The sequence below is a fragment of the Prosopis cineraria genome, unplaced genomic scaffold (assembly GCF_029017545.1).
Source record: "Prosopis cineraria cultivar Desert tree isolate PC_DT_omini unplaced genomic scaffold, ASM2901754v1 PC8, whole genome shotgun sequence".
In the NCBI taxonomy this organism is placed as follows: Eukaryota; Viridiplantae; Streptophyta; class Magnoliopsida; order Fabales; family Fabaceae; genus Prosopis; species Prosopis cineraria.
In genome coordinates this window covers 14,262,952-14,282,020 of record NW_026555339.1, presented here as the reverse complement: position 1 = coordinate 14,282,020, position 19,069 = coordinate 14,262,952, and the positions used below count along the sequence as shown (strand labels likewise).

Below are 19,069 nucleotides of genomic sequence, written 5' to 3'. Positions count from 1 at the left end.
ATGGTTAAGCAGTTGTTACAGAAGGCAGCTAAGAAATGGTGGGATGGCATTCGTCCAGCTGAGGATGGGGTTATGACTTAGGAGAAGTTTAAGGAGAAATTCTTTAAGTACTGCTTTCCAACTGCTTTGAGAGCTGAAAAAGAGGCAGACTTTTATGCCTTACAGCAAGGACATATGAATGAGGAAGATTTTATAGCTCATTTTAATAAGCTAGTGCAGTATACAAATAGGGTACATGACTCTTACTGGAAAGCGACTAGGCTGCTAGAGAAGACACGACCAGAATTGAGGACTGCTTTAGCTCCTCTAGAGGTTTACATTATGGAGGAGATGTCTATTAAATTGGGTATTATGGCCTGAAGGAAGAGAGAGGAGGAGATAGCTTATAAAAAGGAGACCTCTTTCAGGCCTAATCAGTTCATGAGGCTTACAAGTGAAATTAATAAGAGGAGTGGGTACTCTAGTAGCTCTAGTGGTAGATTGAGGTTCACTTAGAAAGGGAGATTTGGTGGAGGATAGAGAAGTGGGTATGGTGGTGGATAAGGTAGTAGTCAAAATAGAGGCCAGAGCTTGTAGAGAGGTTCCATAACCCCTACAGTTAGCACCGCCAATAGTCAAAAGTGTACTAAGTGTGGGAGGTTCTACCAAGGTTAGTGTTTCATCTGTTTTAAGTGTGGGAAGCCAGGCCACATCTCATGATACTGTGAAGAGGGTTCTAGGGTAGTTAGTAAGGCTAGATCTATTATTCCTGGACGAGTCTTTGCTATGACTCAGCAGGAGGCTGATGCCTCCCCAAACTTAATTTGAGGTAATTTAAAACTTAATGGGCATCACTTTATTGCTTTATTTGATTCTGGGGTAATTCATTCTTTTGTGTCACATGATTGTGTGGAGAAATTTAACTTGAATGTGTATGATCTACCTTATAATGTGAGAGTTTGTATACCATCCGGTACTGTTGTTGTGACATCAAAATCTTGTTTAAATTGTGTGGTAGAGTTTGAGAATAGAACTTCTACTATGGATTTGATTTGTCTGCCTATGAAGGGGATTGATCTGATTGTTGGAATGGATTGGATTTCAGCAAATAATGCCATTTTAGATTGTAAAAAGAAAATTGTGTCCTGCCTGTGTTCATTGCTTCAATAGTTACATCTAGTAGACCCTAATTATTGTCGGCTACTCAGGCGAATAGGTGTATTAGAAAAAGGGTGTCAAGCATTTGCTATTTTCTTTTCTATCAATATAGATATGAAAGAGGGGCTAAAATTGATTGATGTGGTACAAGAGTTCCTAGATGTTTTTCCTAAGGATATAGTCGGCTTGCCACCAGAATGGGAAGTAGAGATCTTTATTGACTTGGTACTTGGGACAAAGCCCATCTCTAAGGCTCTTTATCAAATGTCACCTTTAAAGTTAGCTGAGTTGAAAAAGCAGATTGAGGAGTTGATGGAGAAAGGATTCATCAAACCGAGTGTGTCTCCTTGGGGGTCCCCAGTACTATTTGTTAAGAAGAAAGATGGTAGTTTGAGGCTATGCATTGATTACAAACAGCTCAATAAGGTCACAATTAAGAACAAATATCCTCTACCATGAATTGATGACCTGCTTGATCAGTTAACTGGTGTAGTAGTATTTTTCAAGATTGATCTACGGTCTGGATATCATCAGTTAAGGTTAGGGCGGAAGATGTGCCAACAACTGCATTCATAACTAGATACGGATATTATGAGTTCTTGGTAATGCTGTTTGGGCTTACTAATGCACCTGCAATCTTTATAGACTATATGAATTGGATTTTCAAGGCATATCTGGACAGGTTTGTAGTAGTTTTCATAGATGACATCTTCGTTTATTCTAAAAATAAGGAGGAGCATAAGGAGCATCTTAGAGTCGTACTACAAGTTCTAAGGAAACATAAGCTTTATGCAAAGTTATTGAAGTGTGAATTTTGGCTCCATGAGGTTAGATTTTTAGGACATGTTGTATCAACAGAAGATGTGGTAGTAGACCCGAGTAAAATCAAGGTAATAACTAAGTAGGAGAGATCGTAAAATATGATTGAGATAAGAAGTTTTCTGGGTTTGGTTGGCTATTACCGGCGATTTATTCAAGATTTTTCCTAAATTGCTATGCCATTAACCATATTAACTAAGAAGGACTAACTGTACATATGGAATGATAAATGTGAAGTAGCATTCTAAGAGTTGAAGAACAAGTTGACAACTACTTCGATACTAGTGATCTTAGATCCTACCCAACCTTATACTCTATACACCGATGCCTCCTTGAAAGGGCTTGGATATGTGTTAATGTAGAGAGGACGAGTGGTTGCTTATATCTCCAGACGATTAAGGCCCTATGAAGAAAATTATCTTATTCATGATATGGAATTAGCAGCAATAGTGTTTGCTTTGAAGATCTAAAGACACTATTTATATGGCTCTGAATTCGAGGTCTATAACGACCATAAGAGCCTAAAATACCTTATGGATTTGAAGGACTAAACATGCGTCAAAGGAGGTGGATGAAGTTCCTCAAAGATTATGACTTTGAATTGAAATATCATCCCGGGAAAGTAAATGTAGTAATAGATGCATTAAATAAGAAATCCATACACATGGCATACTTGCTGATGGACATGCCAGTGGAGGTCCCGTCTAAGAGATTGACTTATATAAGCATGGTAAAAATTGAAAATAAGTTTTGGAAGGATTTAAAAATTATATAGTTGGAGGATGAATACCAGTTAGGGTTAAGAGAGAGACTTGAAGAAGGTGAACTGAATGATTTTAAGTTTGGGATGATGGTATATTGAGGTACAAAGGAAAGGTTTATATTCCTAATGATGATCAACTTTGAAAATTCATGTTGATGGAGGCTCATCAAAGTAAATACACGATTCATCTTGGGGTAACCAAAATGTATCATGACCTTCGGAGGAATTACTGGTGGCCAGGAATGAAGAAAGACGTAACTGAATTTGCTACCCATTGCTTGACATGTTAGAGAGTTAAGATTGAGCATCAAAAGCCTGTTAGTTTGTTACAGCCACTGAATATACCTGAGTGGAAATAGGATAGCATATCCATGGATTTTATCACAGGATTACCAAGGACTTCGATTAGAAATAATGCAATCTGGGTAATTGTGGATCGACTAACTAAATCTGCTCATTTCCTGATTGTTCGAATGACTCATTCAATAGAGAAGCTAGCAGAGATTTATATAAGGAAGTAGTGAGATTACATGGAGTGCCAAAAAGCATAGTGTCAGATAGAGATCCTCATTTTACTTCACGATTTTGGAAGGCATTGCAAGATACAATGGGGACTAAGCTACAATTCAGCACAACCAACCACCCTCAAACGGATGGACAGACTGAAAGGACTATTCAGACATTAGAAAATATGCTAAGGGCATGCACTATTGAATTAAGAGGTACCTGGGATAATCATTTACCATTAGTCGAATTTGCTTATAATAATAGTTATCATTCGAGCATTCAAATGGCTCCATACATATCTTTATATGGGAGAAAATGTCAATCTCCTCTTTGTTGGATAGAGTTGAGTGAGAGAACTTTGTTGGGTCCTGAATTGGTAGATCAAACCACCAGAAAGATCGAGATGATTAGACAAAGGTTGTTAATGGTGTAAAGTAGATAAAAGAGCTATGCAGATAGATGAAGGCGACCATTGGAATTTCTTGTTGGGGAACATGTTTTTTTGAGGGGAACACCAATGACTGGTATTAGCAGGGCAATTAAGGTGAAGAAATTAACACCATGATTCATGCGCCCTTATGAAGTATTTATAACATCCTCAATTTTAAACCCAGATTAACTAAACTTAAAAAGATTAGTAAAGTGAATCTTTGAGGTGTGTGGCCAGAGAGATCTAGTAGGCATGTTTGATCTCAATTTTAGTATCAAACATGGGTCTGAAAGAGAATCGGGTCACCTAGGGATATAAGAGGAAGAATTTTTGAAGGGAGTGGTTCTGTGCCATGCACTATGACATGGGGTTAGTTCGTCACGGCAAATGTGTGCCAACACGCCTAGGAGAAGCTCTCTGTGCCATGCGCCGCAGTGCATTGTGCATTCGCCGTAGCACATAGCTAGAATTTTACAGTATTAAGTTGCAAAGTTGATGTGAAACAGAAGAGAAAACAAAAGGAGAATGAATGAGGGGCAAAAAAGCTAAGTTAGGGTTTGAAGAAGCTGATTGTGGGGAGTAATTTGGAGCTTATAAACACCTAAGATAAGTCTCCTAGCTTAAATCTTCCTTTCTTCTTCCATTTTCTTAATGGTAGAAGTTAGGGTTTAATTTTTAATGGTGATTTTTGGTCCATAGATGTTATGGGTTCGAACCCATTGACTTAAATAGAGTTAATGGGGGTAGGTTGAGCTAAGTAAACTTGATAATTATGATTTTATGATGATTGATGGTTGGAGGACATTAAATGTTTGAAATTCCCATAAATTTGGTAGTTGGGAATAATGTGGCTTCATTAATTCCCATTTAAGAGTTTAATGTTATAAATGAAAATTAAAGGAAGCTAAGAAACCTCATGGGTACTTCTACATGAGTTTAGAATAAAGCTTGAGTATTAAAAAATGATGAAAATGGTAGTAAAAAATAGCTTAAAATAGATATTAATGTTTTGCATGATAAATGCTTGTAGTGTAATTACCATTGGCACCATTCAAGCTTCTTAAAAGCTTCAGGAGCGAATAGTTAAGGGGTGAAACCTTTGACCTCTCAAAGGTTTGAGGTAACCGAAGGAATTCTATCTTATGCTTGTGTGTGTATTAGTTTATTGATTTATGAAATACTATTGAAATGTACAAACTAGAGAAAATGCATGTGTGGCTTAATTTGTGAAGAAATTTGCTAGATTAAATTTGAGAGCTTTATGTCTCATGATGCAAATTTTTCCTTGAAAATAAGAGTGGTGGATTTTCGCATTAATGTTTATTGGGAGTTTAATGATTTGTTTGGTTTAGAAGTTCCATGAAATGTGTTTGAGAAATTTAATGATTGTGTAATGATAAAGTTCAATGATTTTAAAAGTGTGAGGTACAATGATTGTGATTCAGGAGTTCAATGATTTTTTGGTTTAGAAGTTTCATGAAATGTGTTTGAGAAGTTCAATGATTGTGTAATATTGAAGTTCAATAATTTTAAATGTGTGAGGTACAATGATTGTGATTTGGGAGTTCAATGACTTGTTAGTTTTTGAAGTTCCATAAAATATGTGTGAGAAGTCCAATAATTGTGTAATGTGATGTTCTAAGAAACTGTGTATATGTGAGTTATGGAATGAATGTCCATTGCATGATCTTGAGAGGCGGGAGTTTGCCTAGGAAGTGGAGTAGATAAGAAATCCACGTAGTAAAGCTCCATCCATGTGGTGGATTGCCTAGTTTAATTCTATCCTCACTGTCCTATTGGTTTAACGAGGGACTGCCCCACTGGTTTAACGAGGGACTCGAACCTAGCTAACTATCCACCTGTTCAATGAGGAAGCTAGTCTAGGGTATATGACACCCTATAATGTGAGAAATGGGAGAAATCGTGATTCATAAGTAAGTTAGGTATGCCTTGGCCGGGTAATTCCCTCACAAGTGTTTAGGCTAGGGAAGTCAATGAATATAGAATATCCTGTTGAGTTATAGCCTACAGTTTCATGTCAGAGGAATAAGGAGTGATAAGGGAGGTGCGATCATGCATATAGTAAGTAAAGACACTTGTCCATATTGAGTCCATAAGGATGGTATTTTGAGTTGAGCATTATTTTATGCTTTTATGCTTGTCAATAAATTGCTTGATCAACTCTAGCTCTATGAAAAGTGTTAAAAGTGATATTTTCCTAGTCATTGCTATTATTTTAGCTAAAATATGGATATTAAGTTTTCAAATATCTTACATGGTTTAGAGTAATAATATTAATTGCCACTTGTATTTAAACTAGTTGTGATGCATTCGCATGAATTAGTCGGACCTTGGTTACTGAGTAGTTGTACTTACCCCTTTATTCTCAATATTTTAGGAAATAGCTTAAAAAGTGTGGACAGAGGAAAACAACTCGAGGCTTAGGATCACGATCCTTTTGTAGTAGGCCTCTTAAATTTGAGTAATTGGTGTGTATGACAATTTCAATTGCCAACTAGGATTTTCCTTTTTGTTACTTACTTGCATTAAGAGAAAAGTAAATTGTAATTGGTATTTTAGGCCTTAGTGAGAGAGTTGACTATTATGTGTATTGTTGATAGGGCCAAAATACTAATGTAAGTAAGGGTAGTGTATATATTGTGATGATTTGGGAAACCTTAATGAAAATTATGTTGAACTCCCCCTTCCTATAATTTTGAGTTAACGGGTCAAGTAGGAAAAATTTGATCTGGACATATTTCTTTTGTTTTGGTGCTTTGCATGAATTAACTTTATTGAGTTGAATATGGTCATTTGGTGTTTGTGGCTATTGGTCCTTAATTGTGGGATAGGACACTTGAATTTTATGAAAGTTAAGGTAAAGCAGTAAGTTTTGAAAAGGGTGTCCAATTCTTATTTTAAAAATAATTTGAGCTTGAGACCAATGCCATTGGTTAGAGCCTAGAAAGTGCTTTTTGTAGACTCCTAGTTTGCATCATTCAAACATCGGACGGAGAATTGGGGCACGTCAGAAGTTGGCCCTAAAGCTATCATATTGATAGTAGAATTCATTGTCAAAGTTCATGCATTTACACCGCGGCACATGGCGTCACACGCCACAGTGTGTGTCATAGAGGCAAACACGCCGCAGTGCCTATCCAACGAGCTACGGTGTACACCTTTTAATTTTTTAAATTTTTTCTTGTTCCAGATTTTCACACCTTTATAACCACTTATGTGATAATCCCTTGCTTTCGCGTATTTTCAAACTCTATTTACCTTTTTACAAGACTTGTTTTAACTTGGAATTATAAATCTAGGGTCCCTATTTTATTAACCAATAAGAATTTTGTATTTAATGATTATTATCGTCTCATTTTTCCTGATTTCTTGAGATTTAAGTTTAATAATGAGCCAAAAGGAGGAGGATATTATAGTATTAGAGTGATTTGGACCAGTTGCCTATCGTGTAGCCTTGCCACCACAGCTTTATAGAGTTTATGATGTCTTCCATGTGTCTTAATTAAAGAAGTATTACCCAGACCCATCTCATATTATTGAACCAGAGGAGGTTGAGTTGAGGGACAACATGACCTATAGGGTAGAGCTAGAGCAAATAGTGGATATTAAAGATAAGCAATTGAGAAACAAGACCATCAAATTGCTTAAGGTGGTGTGGAAAGATATGACACCCAATGATGCGACTTAGGAGACAGAAGAAAAAATGAAACAAGACTATCCTCACTTATTTAGATAGGTAGGTTGATCTATGACTAACATTCATAATGTACCTATAGTTATAGGTAGATTAAATTTTGGAGATAAAATTTCTTAAAGGAAGGGAGAATTGGAACATTCTACCTTAATTTTTAAAGTTAATTAGAATAAAAAAATGGAAAGAATGTTTGAGGATAAAGAAATTAATTAGAAGATTTTTTTTAGTTTAACATAGAATATAATTTTATGTTAAGTTTTGCTTTTAAAAATTGGAAATAATAATGATAAGTGATAATATATATATATATATATATGTATGTAAAATAAAGAGAATACTTAATGAGGAAGTATATTAAAGTTAAAAAAGAAAGAAAGAGAGAATGAGAACAAGAGGCGATGGAAAGAGCATATAAAAGTCCTCTTCTTTGCTTTTCATTTTCCCATAGAAACGCACAAGACAAGAGAGAAAGAGAGAAAGAGAGAGAGATAGAGAGAAGGAGAAGGAAAGGAGAAGGATAAGGGCTTGAAGGCTTTTAAGGTAAGATTTTATGCTCAAAACTATTTCTATTCCCAAAACTTCTTTTATAAATATTTTCCTACTCATCCAGAGCTTTCTAATAATAGTAAAATTTTGATGAGTAAAGCAAATTTTAAAGTTTAAACTTAGAGTAAGTATTGACTTTTAACAACAGAAAACTATTAATTAGTAGAGATAAATTAGCACTTAAATTTTATCTGTTTAGATTTGTTCTATAAATTGATTTGAGAGTTTAAAATTAAGTTTTTAACTATAAAATTTGTGATTTCTGATGTATAGGATATCTATATAGATTAAATTATGTTTTAGGATTTAGATAAGTTAATTCAAGTTAATTTTGGATTTTTATTGAAGGGATTTAGATTGGAAGGATATGGTTGTAAATTTGAGAAGTTTAGTTGAATTTTATATTTAATTGATAAATTAATATATATATATATATATATATATCTAATGTTATTTATATCATTTGATGTCGTAAATTAATCAACTCCGCCTATGTTTATAGCCGGTCCCAAGCCCGGGGAAAGGAGGAGGGTTGTGTTAGGCCATCAACAGCTAATGTAAAACTTTATTGAATCTATCATGAACATGGACAATAGACGTTATAATGTTAATGCTAGGTCGTTGCCCATAAGTAACGCGCTGCATGGCTCGAGTACAGTGATAAGTGAGTTAGAGCCGCTGCATTGGCGCCCGGATGTAGTGTTAAATGAGCAAGGGCTACTATGTCATTCTAGACGCACGCGACTAAAGAAGTTAGTCCATAAGAGCAAAATTAGATTTGGTACTTGGATGTTGGGACATTAAATTATAAATCTGTAGAGGTTGTAGGGGTTATGATTCAAAGGAAAATCAATATCCTTTGCCTGTAAGAAACAAAATGGCGTGGAGAAGAAGCTAAGGATATTCAAGGTTTCAAACTTTGGTATACAGGAAAAGTAAGTGCACGCAATGGAGTAGGCATCATTATAGATAAGGAGTGGAAGAAGAACGTTGTAAAAGTTAGCAGAATTGGAGACAGAATTATTTCCTTAAAAATGATAATTGGACGTGAGACTGTTAATATTGTTAGCGCTTATGCGTCACAAGTCGGGACAGAAGCCAGTCTTAAGGAATTATTTTGGGAGGATCTGGAGGGGTTGATTCGACATATACCACAGAGTGAAAAGATTTTTATTAGAGGAGACTTTAGTGGGCATGTTGGGAGGGAAGCTGGTCAGTATGCGAGGGTTCATGGTGGTTTTGGTTTTGGAGAGCTAAACAATGAAAGACAAACTCTTCTTGATTTCTCATTGGCGTATGATTTTAAGATTGCCAACACTTGTTTCAAGAAGAGAGATGAGCATCTCATCACTTACAAATGTGGAGCCTCAAGGTCACAGATTGATTTTCTTTTAGTTAGGAACACAGATAGAAGACTTTGTAAAAATTGTAAGGTGATCCCCGGAGATGCTGTAACGACACAACATAGGGTCCTAGGCCTTGATGTGTGTATTATGAGTAAAATCCAAAAACGTCGACAAGTAGTAACACCAAGGATTAGGTGGTGGCAATTAAAAGGTGAGAAGCAATATATTTTCAAGTGAAATCTTTTGGATGAAGGAATTTGGGAATCTCAAGGAAGTGCTAACATCATATGGGAGGATATGGCTAAAAAGATACGGGAGGTTGCAAAAGTAGTTTTGGGAGAATCGAAAGGTTCTGGTCCGAGAGATAAGGAGTCTTGGTGGTGGAATAATAGTGTATAGGATAAAATCAAGTATAAGAAGAACTGTTTTAAAGCCATACATTTGTGTAATAATGAGAAAAATTGGGAGAGGTACCGTATGGCTAAGAAGGAAACTAAGAGAGCTGTGGGTGAAGCTCATTCTAAAGCTTTTGAAGAATTTTATAAGAACCTTGAGACGAAGGAAGGAGAGCAAAATATTTATAAGATTGTCAAGAGTAGGGAAAGAAAATCAAGAGATCTAGAACAGGTAAGGTGTATTAAGGATGAAGAGGGAAGAATTTTAGTTACAGATGATGAAATTAAAAATAGATGGGAGACTTACTTTTCTAAACTTTTCAATGATGGAGAGGATTCATCTAGTAACTTGAAGGATTTAGTAATTGGTGAAGGAGAACAAAATTTGTCATTCTATCGAATAATACGTGATAAGGAGGTAAAGGAAGCTCTTAAGAAAATGGCAAATGGTAGAGCCAACGGACCTGATTGTATATCTATCGAAGCGTGGAAATGTTTAGGTGAAGAAGGGATGAGATGGTTAACTAAGTTATTTAATCTGATTTTACGGTCCAAGAAAAAGCCTGATGAGTAGAGGAGAAGTACATTAATTCCTATTTATAAAAATAAAGGAGATATTCAGAATTGTACTAACTATAGAGGGATTAAACTCATGAGCCACACAATGAAATTGTGGGAGAAAGTAATTGAGCACAGGTTGAGATTGGAGACAAGTATTTCTGAGAATCAATTTGGTTTTATGCCAGGTAGATCAACTACAGAGGCGATTTATCTACTAAGAGGATTAATGGAAAAGTATCGTTATAAAGATAAAGATCTACACATGGTTTTTATTGATTTGGAAAAGCTTATGACCGTATACCAAGAGAAGTGCTTTGGAAAGCGTTGGAAAAAAAGGGAGTACGGATTGCTTATATTAAAGCTATACAAGATATATATGAGAGGGTAAAAACTAGTATAAGAATACCTAGTGGTCAAACAAAGGATTTTCCTATAAAGATTGGACTACATCAGGGATCATCTCTAAGTCCTTATTTGTTCAACTTGATTTTAAATGTTTTGACGGAACATATTCAAGAGGAAATCCCAAAATGTATGCTCTTCGTAGATGATATAGTTCTTATAGCAGAGACAAGAGAAGAGGTTAATTGTAAACTTGAGTTATGGAGGAGGACATTGGAGTCGAAAGGTTTTCGTCTGAGTAGAAGTAAGACGAAATATTTATATTGTAAATTTGGTAAGGAATATTCGACAATAATTTGGAAGTGAAATTGGGAGATCAAATTATACCTCAAGTGGAAAAGTTTAGATATTTGGGAGCCATTATTCAAAATAATGGCAAAATCAGTGGAGATATTTCACATAGAATTCAAGCTGGGTGGTTTAATTGGAGAAAAGCTAAAGGAGTTATTTGTGACCGTAAGGTGCCTAATAAACTTAAAGGAAAGTTTTATCGCACTGCTATCAGACCGGCAATGTTATATAGTAGTGAATCCTGGGCTCTAACGGGACAGTAAGAGCATAAAGTTGGAGTAGCAGAGATGAGAATGTTACGATGGATGTGCGGATATACACGTAAAGATAAAATTCAAAATGAGCACATATGCGAAAAAGTGAGGGTGGCACCTATTGAAGAAAAAATGGTAGAAAATCGATTGAGATGGTTTGGGCATGTACAAAGAAGACCAAGGGAGGTACCAGTGAGAAGAGTGGAACATATAACTTTGAGTCCGATTAAGAGAGGTAAAGGAAGGCCTAAGAGAACACTCTTGAAAGTTGTTGAACACAATCTCTTAATTAATAATATTCCTAAAAGCTTGATAAATGATAGAGCACAATGGCATCTTGCAATCCATGTAGCCGACCCTACCTAGTGGGATAAAGGCTTATTGTTGTTGTTGTTGTTGTTGATGTCATAAATTAATCTATTATCGTGGTTAAGAAGTTTCCTACACGTCTGAGTTAGTTATAGCTTGGAAAAGAGATAACATTGGACTATCCTTTTATATATTGAGATACTGGTTTTTATTATTGTATATATATATATATATTAATACTTGTGTGATCTTATTGTGGAATGTGATATTTATTCCATATGATGCAAAAAAGGTAATAAGGATGGCTAGTAATATAATTGTTTGTTTGGGATTAATGATTAAATATTATGCCACATGGTTTGCCTCCATTACACGCATAGTTGTTGGCCTTTTCTTATAGCTCCCAATGTCTTTGACATTTTGGGATGATGGGTACCCCCTTTTTAAGGAGGGGAGTCCTATTCTGATGGCAATATACCTTTAGCCAGATATAACCTCAGTCTAGGTTCTAGATAGTGATAATAAAGGAGTTGGGAGTCATAAGGGTGAGGTTGAGAAATGTATTACTGTTGTTTTAATTTGACATTGATTTAGAAATTGTTATAAAATTATGAATATTACATTTCTTGTTTTGTGTATTGATTGTGAAATGCATATGTATATCTATGGATATGTTTGCGAACTGATTTTAAGAAATATGTTAGTATATGTTAGAATAACTAACTGTTATTGAGATTTTTAATCTCATGTTATTTCTTATCATTTTTAGGTGAGCAGTCAAGTGAAGCTACAGGGAAGGCACCAACGAAGTGAGCTTAGGCTTCCTTCTCTCGGTTTGGTGTATGGTTTTCTGTTTATTTTGTAATTATAGTTGCCATGACCTAGGGACCCTTATAAATTTTATTTTGGATAATCGTTATAGGTTATTCAACTATAACTCCTCAATCTTTTTGTTTGAGCTGGATAACTTTTAAACACGTCAATCTGGACCATGGTTTTCTATTGGGCCAAGCCCATTTATTTTGGATTATACATATTAATGGTATAAAAATGTGTGTTTAGCAGAGTTGATTATATCTATAAACTGTTGTTGAACCTTGGACTTGCTATTTATTGGGCCTCATTTATCCTAAGCCCAGTGATAATTGTTAATCTTAATATCGCTTTGTTTGGATAGGAACATTTTTTAAGAAAAATGTTTATTTATAAAAATAAAAGGGGGAAGGTTTTCTTTTGAAAAAAAAATTAGTGGTAAAAATCAGGTCTGTTACATTTGAAAGCCTCAAAATATCACCAATGGGAACTAATGCCATGCCCTAGCAGAGCTTTTAACATGCTCTTTGTGTTTTTCCTTCCTCTTTTATGTTTTTCACACACAGAATCGTATATGATAAGTTAGATTTTTGACTATGTGTCGTGGCGCATGTAGCCATCCACTGTGGCACATCGCACAAAAAGGCCCATTGCATTTGAATCTCTCTCTATGCACCATAGCAGATTGGCTACACACCGCAACATGTGGCATAAAAGGCATTCCTTCACTTTTTCTTCCTCTTTCCTTACCCAAGTAGCACACCATCGATTCGGACATACTTTCAAGGCTAAAATTATAATAAATTACATCAATTAGGCCCCTCTGGCCACACACCTTATTAAGTCATTAATCACACTCATTAGATTACTGAATCATGGTTAAATTTTCTTGAATTTTACACGAACCATGAATTCTAACTCCCAACGTTGGTTATCAACATAAGACTTCTATTAACTTTGGGTTGCTATTAATTTTTGTCTAATTATTTTCACTTTCTTAATGGCATCTTCCACCAAATTCGATTCCAAAAGCTCAGCATCACCAACATCAAACTATCTAATATGAGATCTACATTGCCTACCATGAAGTGCCTTATATGGAACCATTTGTATGCTAGCTTGATAACTATTATTGTAAGCAAACTCCACTAATTCTAAATAACAATCCTAACTACTCCCAAAATCTAAAATATATGACCTTAGCATATCCTTCAGTATCTAAATGGTTCTCTTAGACTAGCCATTAGTTTAAAGATGAAAAGCATTACTAAGATCCAATCGAGTACCCAAAGCATCTTAGAATGATCTCCAAAATCAAGAAGTAAATTGAGGACCTCTACCAAATATTATCAATATTGGGACCCCATGTAATTGAATAATCTCATCAATATACAATTAAGTATACTCATCAACATTATAAGTCATCTTTACTAAAATGAAATGAGCTAACTTAGTCAATCTATCAATGATAACCTAAATAGAATCATATCTTTTTGTAGTATGGGGCAATCCAGTAACAAAATTCATTGTGATATTTTTCCTATTTCTACTATAGTATTTCTAATATTTGATGTAATCCAGCTAGCTTTTGATGTTCTACCTTAACTTACTAGCATGTCAAATAGCGTGAAATGAAGTCTGCCACATCTTTTTTATGCCATTCCAGTAATACAATTATTTCAAATTCTGATACATCTTTATTGCTTTAGGATGAACCGTATATGTAGAATAATGAACCTCTTCTAATATAAGTCACTTTAAGTTTTTCTCTGGTGGCGCACAAATTCTACCATTGCATCTTAATATCCCTTCCTAGTCAACTTCAAACTCAGTGTTACTTCATGCTATGACTGCTTCCTTTAACTTGCATAACTTTGGATCTAAAAATTAAGCACTCTTGATCTAATCTATTAGAGAAGAATGAGCTTGTACATAAGCTAGAAATGCTTCCTTATTAATAATCTCAAACTTTACTCCACTTTGTTGAAGATTATGAATTTTTTACACAAAAGGCCTTTTTACCAAAGTCATATGTGCTATACTTCCCATAAATTTTCTACTTAAAAGCGTCAATCACAACATTTGCCTTGCCAGGATGGCAAAAGAATTGTACAATCATAATCCTTAAGCAACTCCATCCATCTTCTTTATCTAAGATTAAGATCCTTATACTCAAAAATGTACTCAAGACTCTTATGATTAGTGTAAATCTCACAAGTCTCACCATAACGATAGTAACGCTAAATATTCAATGCAAAAATAACCACTGCCATCTCTAAGTTATGGGTTAGGTACTTTTGCTTGTGCTTCTTAATTTTCCTTGAGGCATAAGCAATAACTCACCAATGTTGCATTAAAACATAACCCATACCCACACAAGAAGCATCATAATAAACTACAAATCCCCCTGTGCTAGATGGTAAGCTTAAATCTGGTGCTGAAGTCAAACATTCCTTCAACTTCGAGAGACTATCTTCATACTTGTTATCCCATTCAAATTTCACATTCTTTTGAGTCAGTCTCATTAGTAGAGCAACTATTTTAGAGAAATCCTTGATAAAAGGATGATAATATCCTATAAGACTCAAGAAACTGTGAATTTTTATGACTGTCATAGGTTATGGCCAATTCTACTGTAATAACCCATAATTTTTAAGTAAAATTTAAAATAAAAAATAATATATTTTAAGAGTATTTTTATTGGTTTTGGGAATAAATCTAACAAGAAGAGGACCTGGTCTAGTGGAGACTATGCAATCAATTATTTAAAGGATTGAGAGTGAAAATTTCTATTCTTTTAGTTCAACTTTTAGCAATTACCATTTTGCCCTATAATAATAATTAAAAAAAGAGAAAAGAGGCAAACACATTAACACAAGTATCAATTCATTCTTTAGCCTCCTCTTCTTCATTCTTTCGAACATTCCAGACCAGAGGAAAGAGTGCTTGCCCTTCCTCATTAGATCTCTCCATCCTCTTCCTGATTATGTTTAGCTTGCCTATAAGCTTGAGTGTGCTCTTGTAGTTCCTTATTTCTTCCCCCTGTGATTGCTGTAGAAAATTGAAATTTTTTCCTCCTGTCATTACCGGCAATCATGAATGAACTTTCTTTCTCTTCCTTTACTATGTTGTTGTGAGGGAAAGTCAGAAGTTCTTTATCATTTTTCTTTCTCTACCTCACATCATTGGTGCTCACTGCCATGAAAGCTCTGTCTATCCTGCTATCATTCTTTGTTCTCCCTTATTAGTTTCGTGCCAGGTGCTTCAATATCACACAGTAGAATTGATTTCTGTTTTGGTTGGAGGTTCAATTTGCTTGTCCTCCCACTTCCCTCTACGCAATAGCAAGAACCTCTTTTTTTATGTCCTCGACATTTTTTTGGTTAGAGGGAACTTTGAGTTTCTTATCCTTGCTCTGTCATGGTGGACTTAAAGGGATGAAAGAAAATCTCGACTGAAGTAGTAAGGGAGGATTGAAGCTTTAAAGGGTGAATTTTGCACTTGAGAATATTGTAGGTAAGTGGATAGCATCCCAACTAATTTATCAATAAAATTTTTTGAAGATATATTTTTTTTACATAGATCATTCTATAATGATTATATTACGTATTTAATATTTTGTTAATTAAATTATTTTTATCTTAGAAAATTTATAAAGAGATGTTGAAGGAAATTTAAATTATGATGTGTATGTGTTTTCCTTGTAAAGGTTACTTTTAAAATTGATGAAATTATTTTTATTAGCTTTAGAAATTTGGTTTTTCCATAAATGCAAGCATAGATAGCAGTTATGAAATTTTATTATGATAAGATTTGAATGTTCAAAATTCTTCATGCGAGTTTGATTTTGAGCATGAAAACTATATTTTAATAGTGATGACTTTCTCACATGTTTGAAAATGAATTTGGAGGGGATTTTATATAGAACACTAGTTGCTAACAGCAGTTTTATTAGCCCTTAGTACGTCATAGTCAATAACTAGCTAATTTGATTTTCGTGAGCTCTATTTTCATGTTTGTTATTCATGGGCCTTGTACCTGCATTTGTTTCATGGCTTTAAGCCGCATTTGGTTAGCATTACCCTCGTGGACTGTGTGTCCACATTTGTCTTCATGGTATAAGCCACATTTGGTTATTTACCCTCATGGACTGTGTGTCCACATTTGTAAATTATTTTGGTAAATCCCCATAAATATGAATTTTTAATTAATTGATAATTTCACACTCTAACAATTTTTAATTAGCAAATGTTATTATTTTCATTTATGTATTTATTTAATTATTTTGACTTGTCAAGATCAAATGTTAAAGCTGCTTTATCGTCATAAATTTAATATTTCTTGATATTGAAGTTAAATAAAGCTATTATTTTGAGCTTACAAATTCGTTTACATTGAATTACTTTTTCTTTAATTTATGTAATGATTATATTTTATATTCACCTTAATGTTGCAAAATGTTATGGTTGGGATGTTATTCACTGAAAAATATTTTTGGTTTCAGATAGCATGTGCCTCCATCAGATCATTCAAAGGATTTTGCTACTAGATTGAAGTTGAGACATCATTTTGGTTAATCTCTATTTTGATGTAAAACTTTAATTTATATGTTGTACTTTTATAAATAATTTTATAAGTGCTCCACATAGCTTATGGTTAGAGTCTTTACTTTGTAATATTTTATTTGCTGGTTAGAAGGAGCTATGCTCCTAGATGATATAATCTTTCTTTAAAAATTTTGTATTGTAAATTTTAGGAAAATCCTATTCTCAGGGGGAATTCTGTCGGAATTTTCACAAAAATATTAAAGCTTTATTTAAATGAAAAGTATTTTTAAAATGGAACATTTCTTGAATTAGGCTTAAGGGATGTGTGTTTAGGTGCATGTCCCATGCTGGTCACTCCCATATTGCGGGGCGTGACATCTACACTACTTTTACTTTGCTTAGATCAACTTGAATGCCATCTTTAGAAACATGTCCCAAGAAAGTAACTTCACCAAGCCAAAATTCACATTTAGAGAACTTAGCATAAAGTTGTTACTCTCTCAATGTTTGTAAAATAGGTTGCAAGTGATGTTTATGCTCCTATGGGCTTTTTAAATATATCAAACTATCATCAATGAAAATGATCACGAACTTATCAAGGAATGGTTTAAACACACAGTTCATCAAATCTATGAATGTTGCTGGTGTAATAGTTAACCCAAATGACATTACAAGAAATTCATAATGACCATATCAAGTTCTAAATGTAGTCTTAGGTATGTCTTCCTTCTTTATCTTTAACTAATGATAATCTAAATATAGGTCTATTTTTGAAAAACACTGGGCTCCTTGCAACTAATTAAAAAGATCATCGATTTGAGGTAGTGGGTACCTATTTTTCACCATTACCTTATTAAGCTACTGATAATTAATATAAAATATTAATGACCCATCCTTTTTCTTCATAAAGAGTACTGGTGCTCCCTAAGGAGATGTGCTAGGTTAAATGAATCCCTTATCTAATAGTTCTTGTAATTGAGTCTTTAGTTCTCTTAGCTCAGAAGGTGTTATTTGTAATGTCCACCTTAACATTACCAAAATTCACCACATAATCACAACAAACAATCATAATTAGGAGCAAGGATTGCTCCTAAGCTCACGTTATCCATATAAGGGTTAAAACTAATAATCTTTTGAAAATAATTGTGGAATATTTGGGATCCCATAAAAATCCTTTAAATTGATAGTTTGAGCTCAAAATTAATGATTTATATAGGTATTGGAAGTATAAAAAAGTTTTGGGAAGCAAATCACTTCAAAACAGGGCCAAAAATGTCATTTTTAAGTGTTTTGGTCCATGCGCTGTGGCTCGTGGTTTGTGTGCCGCTGCATGTGGCACAGAAAGCCAAGTTCGCTCATTATACCATACACCATGGCTTCCGCAAAATGTGCTGTGGTGCACGTGTCTATGACAGCAATGCTCTCATAACAGCTTTTTTAGACGAACTTCGAACGCGCGCCATTTTCACATCCGATGTTCGATTGAAGTAATTCAAGCACCCACACGAAGCTTGTTCAATAAGATAACTAATAGTATAAGTTTTATTACAATTCGACACCGTATGAAAATTTTTACACTCGGATGCAAAAGTCAATTTTTTAAAGAAATTTTCAACCATCCAAGCACCCAAAACTCATAATTTATACCATTAACCCATTGTGAGACTTGAACCAAGTCTAATGGACCAAAATACACTTGAGTGACCAATCAAGTACACAAAAACATACCAAATGCAAAATTTGGCCACTTAATGGCCATTTTGCCTAAAATAGCCAAAATACACAATTAACACTACAAGCACTATTTGGCCTCTATTGCCACATAATACATTACAATTACATTATCATCACATAGATAAAATATTCCTTGCACTTGTATTAGTATTTTAGCCCATAACCACAAAAATTCCCACATATTCATATCATATACCATATTGGGCTAAAATACAAAATAACATAGTATGAAACAAGTGTAACCAATCAAAATGATATGCATTCCTAGTTGGCAACATATAATATCATATAAGAAGTTTATGTACACCACTCAAACCAAAATCAGGCATTACTATTCAATGTAGCAAATCTACAAATCTTTACCCGATTCTTTCCCTCGCTCAGTCTCAACTGTAGAACCTGTAAAATGGTAACCATGGGGTGAGATAAAAATCTCAATAACTAAGATAATCTATATTATTGATTAACATGCCAAGTTATAAACAAGCATTAAAACAAGT

General features: G+C 34.4%; 1 protein-coding gene across 1 annotated transcript in view; it reads left to right on the top strand.

Annotated features, from left to right (window-relative positions):
- LOC129317352 (uncharacterized) overlaps nt 1-19,069 on the top strand; it is a 35,606-nt gene continuing 16,537 nt past the window's right edge. The window contains exons 1-5 of the mRNA XM_054961692.1: nt 1-69; nt 166-346; nt 1,250-1,522; nt 1,672-1,819; nt 1,970-2,027. Coding sequence (XP_054817667.1) covers nt 1-69; nt 166-346; nt 1,250-1,522; nt 1,672-1,819; nt 1,970-2,027 — 729 coding nt within the window. The remainder of the gene's footprint in view (nt 70-165; nt 347-1,249; nt 1,523-1,671; nt 1,820-1,969; nt 2,028-19,069) is intronic.